This window comes from Hyla sarda, chromosome 5, assembly GCF_029499605.1.
Source record: "Hyla sarda isolate aHylSar1 chromosome 5, aHylSar1.hap1, whole genome shotgun sequence".
NCBI lineage: Eukaryota > Metazoa > Chordata > Amphibia > Anura > Hylidae > Hyla > Hyla sarda.
In genome coordinates, this window is record NC_079193.1 from 384,097,446 (window position 1) to 384,105,407 (window position 7,962).

General features: G+C 41.6%; 1 protein-coding gene across 1 annotated transcript in view; it reads left to right on the forward strand.

Annotated features, from left to right (window-relative positions):
• Positions 1-4,611, forward strand: part of LOC130274607 (involucrin-like) — a 44,934-nt gene extending 40,323 nt beyond the window's left edge. The window contains exon 3 of the mRNA XM_056523043.1: positions 2,872-4,611. Within this exon, the coding sequence (XP_056379018.1) occupies positions 2,872-4,611 (1,740 nt within the window). The remainder of the gene's footprint in view (positions 1-2,871) is intronic.
• Positions 4,612-7,962: the final 3,351 nt, after the last annotated feature.

The window sequence follows — 7,962 nt, forward strand, 5'->3', positions numbered from 1 at the left end:
CGATCACCCCTAACTACATCCCCAACATATCACCCCATAACTATATCCCCAATACTGATCACCCCACAACTACACCCCCAATACTGATCACCCCATAAATACATCCCCAATACTGATCACCCCCATAAATACATCCCCAATACCGATCACCCCATAACTACATCCCCAATACCGATCACCCCATAACTACATCGCCAATACCGATCACCCCATAACTACATCGCCAATACTGATCACCCCATAAATACATCCCCAATACTGATCACCCCATAACTACATCCCCAATACCGATCACCCCATAACTACATCGCCAATACTGATCACCCCATAACTACATCCCAATACTGATCACCCCATAAATACATCCCCAATACTGCTCACCCCATAAATACATCCCCAATAGTGATCACCCCCATAAATACATCCCCAATATCGATCACCCCATAACTACATCCCCAATACCGATCACCCCATAACTACATCGCCAATACCGATCACCCCATAACTACATCGCCAATACTGATCACCCCATAAATACATCCCCAATACTGATCACCCCATAACTACATCCCCAATACCGATCACCCCATAAATACATCCCCAATACCGATCACCTCATAACTACATCCCAATACTGATCACCCCATAAATACATCCCCAATACTGATCACCCCATAAATACATCCCCAATACTGATCACCCCATAAGTACATCCTCAATACTGATCACCCCATAAATACATCCCCAATACTGATCACCCCATAACTACATCCCCAATACCGATCACCCCATAAATACATCCCCAATACCGATCACCCCATAACTACATCCCAATACTGATCACCCCATAAATACATCCTCAATACTGATCACCCCATAAGTACATCCTCAATACTGATCACCCCATAACTACATCGCCAATACTGATCACCCCATAAATACATCCCCAATACTGATCACCCCATAAATACATCCTCAATACTGATCACCCCATAAATACATCCTCAATACTGATCACCCCATAACTACATCCCCAATACTGATCACCCCATAACTACATCGCCAATACTGATCACCCCATAAATACATCCCCAATACTGATCACCCCATAACTACATCCCCAATACTGATCACCCCATAACTACATCGCCAATACTGATCACCCCATAAATACATCCCCAATACTGATCACCCCATAACTACATCGCCAATACTGATCACCCCATAACTACATCCCCAATACTGATCACCCCATAGCTACACTGATCCACCATGTGGCAGGTTTTGGGGATAGTGATGTATAGGGGAGATTTATGAAAACCTGTGTAGAGGAAAAGTTGACCAGTTGCCCATAGCAACTAATCAGATCATTTCTCAAAGGTAATTTTAAAAATGAAAGGAGCGATCTGATTGGTTACTATGGGCAACTGAACTGCTCTTTTTCTACACAAGTTCTAATAAATCTCCCCCTATAAGATTGGACCATTGGCTGCCAGGACTCCTCAAGTCTGATCTCCTAATGGCCGAGTACCAGGTGTTATAGGAGAATATTGGCCGAGTACCGGGCGTTATAGCAGAATATTGGTAGAGTACTGTCAGAACCTACAGGGTTAAAAGGTTCTGACAGGTTCTTTGTTTTGTTGCCGGGTTACGCCTAGCTATCTGGCTGGTCAGCTGACTGCTTGATGTGAGCACCTGTGGGTTACCTATTTAACCCAGCAGTTTGCTCTCAGTGAAAGAGTCTTTTCAGCTCCAGTAACCTGTGTGTTCCCCCTGTATCTCCTGTATACCCGGCATCTTTGACCTCTGGCCTCGACTTCTCTCTGTTATTAGCGACCTGGTACTTCTGACTTCTCCTGGCTTTGACGCGGTTAGTTGACTCTGGACTATTGTGTGTGTGTGTTTAGTTATTTTTAGTTATTCTGCCTGTATTCCCACTAATCCCGGACATTGTCAGTTTCATTGTAGTTTATTGTTTTGACTGTTACGCCCCTCACGTATTCAGGAAGGGACCGTCTTCGTGGTTACGGACCTGTCGTTTAGGGCAGGTACATAAGTAGGCAGGGATAGGGGAGCAGGTGAGATCAGAGTGCACTCCTTCCCTGACCATACGTGATAGTACCGTGTGTTATAGCAGAATATTGTCCGAGCACTGGCCGTTATAGCAGAATATTGGTCGAGTACCGTGTGTTATAGCAGAATATTGTCCGAGCACTGGCCGTTATAGCAGAATATTGTCCGAGCACTGGCCGTTATAGCAGAATATTGGCTTAGTATCGGGCGTTATAGCAGAATATTGGCTTAGTATCGGGCGTTATAGCAGAATATTGGTCGAGTACCGTGTGTTATAGCAGAATATTGTCCGAGCACTGGCCGTTATAGCAGAATATTGGCTTAGTATCGGGCGTTATAGCAGAATATCGGTCGAGTACTGTGCGTTATAGCAGAATATTGGTCGAGTACCGTGTGTTATAGCAGAATATTGTCCGAGCACTGGCCGTTATAGCAGAATATTGGCTTAGTATCGGGCGTTATAGCAGAATATTGGCTTAGTATCGGGCGTTATAGCAGAATATCGGTCGAGTACTGTGCGTTATAGCAGAATATCGGTCGAGTACTGTGCGTTATAGCAGAATATCGGTCGAGTACTGGCATTATAGCAGAATATCGGTCGAGTACTGGCATTATAGCAGAATATTGGGCGAGTAATGAGCATTATAGTAGAATATTGGGGAGTATCTGGTGATATAGCAGAATATTGGGGAGTATCTGGTGATACAGCAGAATATTGGGGAGTATCAGGTGATACAGCAGAATATTGGGGAGTATCAGGTGATATAGCAGAATATTGGCGAGTATCTGGTGATACAGCAGAATATTGGCGAGTATCTGGTGATACAGCAGAATATTGGCGAGTATCTGGTGATACAGCAGAATATTGGCGAGTATCTGGTGATACAGCAGAATATTGGCGAGTATCTGGTGATACAGCAGAATATTGGCGAGTATCTGGTGATACAGCAGAATATTGGCGAGTATCTGGTGATACAGCAGAATATTGGCGAGTATCTGGTGATACAGCAGAATATTGGCGAGTATCTGGTGATACAGCAGAATATTGGCGAGTATCTGGTGATACAGCAGAATATTGGCGAGTATCTGGTGATACAGCAGAATATTGGCGAGTATCTGGTGATACAGCAGAATATTGGCGAGTATCTGGTGATACAGCAGAATATTGGCGAGTATCTGGTGATACAGCAGAATATTGGGGAGTATCTGGTGATACAGCAGAATATTGGGGAGTATCTGGTGATACAGCAGAATATTGGGGAGTATCTGGTGATACAGCAGAATATTGGGGAGTATCTGGTGATACAGCAGAATATTGGGGAGTATCTGGTGATACAGCAGAATATTGGGGAGTATCTGGTGATACAGCAGAATATTGGGGAGTATCTGGTGATACAGCAGAATATTGGCGAGTATCTGGTGATACAGCAGAATATTGGCGAGTATCTGGTGATACAGCAGAATATTGGCGAGTATCTGGTGATACAGCAGAATATTGGCGAGTATCTGGTGATACAGCAGAATATTGGCGAGTATCTGGTGATACAGCAGAATATTGGCGAGTATCTGGTGATACAGCAGAATATTGGCGAGTATCTGGTGATACAGCAGAATATTGGCGAGTATCTGGTGATACAGCAGAATATTGGCGAGTATCTGGTGATACAGCAGAATATTGGCGAGTATCTGGTGATACAGCAGAATATTGGCGAGTATCTGGTGATACAGCAGAATATTGGCGAGTATCTGGTGATACAGCAGAATATTGGCGAGTATCTGGTGATACAGCAGAATATTGGCGAGTATCTGGTGATACAGCAGAATATTGGCGAGTATCTGGTGATACAGCAGAATATTGGCGAGTATCTGGTGATACAGCAGAATATTGGCGAGTATCTGGTGATACAGCAGAATATTGGCCAGTATCTGGTGATACAGCAGAATATTGGCCAGTATCTGGCGATACAGCAGAATATTGGCCAGTATCTGGCGATACAGCAGAATATTGGCGAGTATCTGGCGATACAGCAGAATATTGGCGAGTATCTGGCGATACAGCAGAATATTGGCGAGTATCTGGCGATACAGCAGAATATTGGCGAGTATCTGGCGATACAGCAGAATATTGGCGAGTATCTGGCGATACAGCAGAATATTGGCGAGTATCTGGCGATACAGCAGAATATTGGCGAGTATCTGGCGATACAGCAGAATATTGGCGAGTATCTGGCGATACAGCAGAATATTGGCGAGTATCTGGCGATACAGCAGAATATTGGCGAGTATCTGGCGATACAGCAGAATATTGGCGAGTATCTGGCGATACAGCAGAATATTGGCGAGTATCTGGCGATACAGCAGAATATTGGCGAGTATCTGGCGATACAGCAGAATATTGGCGAGTATCTGGCGATACAGCAGAATATTGGCGAGTATCTGGCGATACAGCAGAATATTGGCGAGTATCTGGCGATACAGCAGAATATTGGCGAGTATCTGGCGATACAGCAGAATATTGGCGAGTACCGGGCGTTATAGCAGAATATTGGCGAGTACCGGGCGTTATAGCAGAATATTGGGGCGTATCGGGCGATATAGCAGAATATTGGGGAGTATCGGGCGTTATAGCAGAATATGGGGGAGTATCGGGCGTTATAGCAGAATATTGGGGAGTATCGGGTGATATTGCATATAGGTGACGGGCAGGATAGAAATCTGACATTAATAGGAATCATCGTGTTTCTGGGCCGAGATTCAAAGATTGTCTTCTCCTGTGATGCCCATCAGTCCCTCATCATGGGCACCTGAGTATAATGGGGCTTCACAGGACTGTCTGCAGAGGCCGGGATCACCACCCAGCACCACGTCAGGAGCCACGGCCACCGATATAAAGTCCTGAAGATCATTCCATAAATTACCCTATAAATTGCCCCATAAATTACCTCATACAGTAAATTACCCCATAAATTACCTCATTAATCACCTCCTGACCTTAGAGACTATTTTCCTGTCTCAGTCGGACGGTGTCTCAGATGACCTACGGCCCTGCACCAAGTTGGACGCACAGGACTGCGCCATGGAGAACAGGGGCGCCATATAGGAAAGCACTGAGCCTCATGATGAGCACAACTCAATGTCACCATGGTCCTGGCTGACACCCAAATATAACTGGCACCGTTCTGCGACAATGATTCGCCCTTCACTTCTGGAGGAGGGCGACTAAAAGGGTAATAAATTGTGCTGATACGTGAGGGCATCATGTGACATGGAAGAGAGACTGTCCTGTTATATGTCAATTATTACAGTTGTGAAGTAGTTTATTTACAACATACACGGCACTACACCAACTCACAAATGGCACTCAACTGGTTAATACAATTACAAAGCGCAATACACAATACTCTTCAGGGGGCGTTGTAGACCACCCACCTTGTTTGGCCTCCATTTCCATTGTAAAAAGATTTAAATAGACTATAACAGTCACTATTATAACGATCACTAGTATAACGGTCACAATATAACAATCACTATTATAACTGTCACTAGTATAATGGTCACAATATACCAATCACTAGTATAATGGTCACAATATAACAATCACTATTATAACTGTCACAATATAACAGTCACTATTATAACGATCACTAGTATAACGGTCACAATATAACAATCACTATTATAACTGTCACAATATAACAGTCACTATTATAACGATCACTAGTATAACGGTCACAATATAATAATCACTATTATAACGGTCACTAGTATAATGGTCACAATATAACAGTCACTATTATAACGGTCACTAGTAGAACGGTCACAATATAACAGTCACTATTATAACGATCACTAGTATAACGGTCACAATATAACAATCACTATTATAACGGTCACTAGTATAATGGTCACAATATAATTCACTATTATAACGGTCACTAGTAGAACGGTCACAATATAACAGTCACTATTATAACTGTCACAATATAATAATCACTATTATAACGGTCACTAGTATAACTGTCACAATATAATAATCACTATTATAACGGTCACTAGTATAACTGTCACAATATAATAATCACTATTATAACGGTCACTAGTATAACGGTCACAATATAACAGTCACTATTATAACGGTCACTAGTATAATGGTCACAATATAACAATCACTATTATAACGGTCACTAGTATAATGGTCACAATATAACAATCACTATTATAACGGTCACTAGTATAATGGTCACAATATAACAGTCACTATAACGGTCACTAGTATAATGGTCACAATATAACAATCACTAGTATAACGGTCACTGGTATAATGGTCACAATATAACAATCACTATTATAACGGTCACTAGTATAATGGTCACTAGTATAATGGTCACAATATAACAATCACTATTATAACGGTCACTAGTATAATGGTCACTAGTATAACGGTCACAATATAACAATCACTATTACTGTCACTAGTATAACGGTCACAATATAACAATCACTATTATAACGGTCACTAGTATAAAAGTCTCTAGTATTACGGTCACTAGTATAACGGTCACTATTATAAAAGTCTCTAGTATAATGGTCACTAGTATAACGGTCACTATTATAAAAGTCTCTAGTATTACGGTCACTAGTATAACAGTCACTATTATAAAAGTCTCTAGTATTACGGTCACTAGTATAATGGTCACAATATAACGGTCACAATATAACAATCACTATTATAAAAGTCTCTAGTATAATGGTCACTAGTATAATGGTCACAATATAACGGTCACTAGTATAACGGTCACAATATAACAATCACTATTATAACGGTCACTATTATAAAAGTCTCTAGTATTACGGTCACTAGTATAATGGTCACAATATAACAATCACTATTATAACGGTCAGTAGTATAATGGTCACAATATAACAGTCACTATTATAACGGTCACTAGTATAACGGTCACAATATAACAATCACTAGTATTACGGTCACTATTATAAAAGTCTCTAGTATAATGGTCACTAGTATAACGGTCACAATATAACAATCACTAGTATAACGGTCACAATATAACAATCACTAGTATAACGGTCACAATATAACAATCACTAGTATATCGGTCACTATTATAAAAGTCTCTAGTATTACGGTCACTAATATAACAGTCACTATTATAAAAGTCTAGTATAATGGTCACTAGTATAATAGTCTCTAGTATAACGGTCACTAGTATAACGGTCACTAGTATAAAAGTGAATTCAGGTAGAAGACAGACATGGTGCACAACTACAATCTTGCACAATGATCTAATTGCTTCTCAGCATAATTTCAAAAACTAACAGGTTGTTAGCATATACGTTTTGATCAAAAAGTACAAGCCCACTCGCCACGTCAAGGCCACCTATTTAGAGTGGGTCCCTAACGTCCCTAGCATAAAATGGCGTAGCACTGGGCGGCGACCACCACCGCCGCGACACCAGTGCCTACAGGGGGAAGGACCAACTGGCAGAGCAGCCCCAATGCCACTCAAAGCAGTCGTCCCCCCCGCACGTTAGGGACCCACTCTAAATAGGTGGCCTTGACGTGGCGAGTGGGCTTGTACTTTTTGATCAAAAATGTATAATAACAACCTGTTAGTTTTTGATATTATGCTGAGAAGCAATCAGATCATTATACAAGATTGTAGATGTGCACCATGTCTGTTTTCTACCCGAATTCACACTATTATAAAAGTCTCTAGTATAACGGTCACTAGTCTAACAATCACTAGTATACTAGTGACCGTTATACTAGTGACCGTTATACTAGTGACCGTTGTACTAGTGACCGTTGTACTAGTGACCGTTGTACTAGTGACCGTTATACTAGTGACCGTTATACTAGTGACCGTT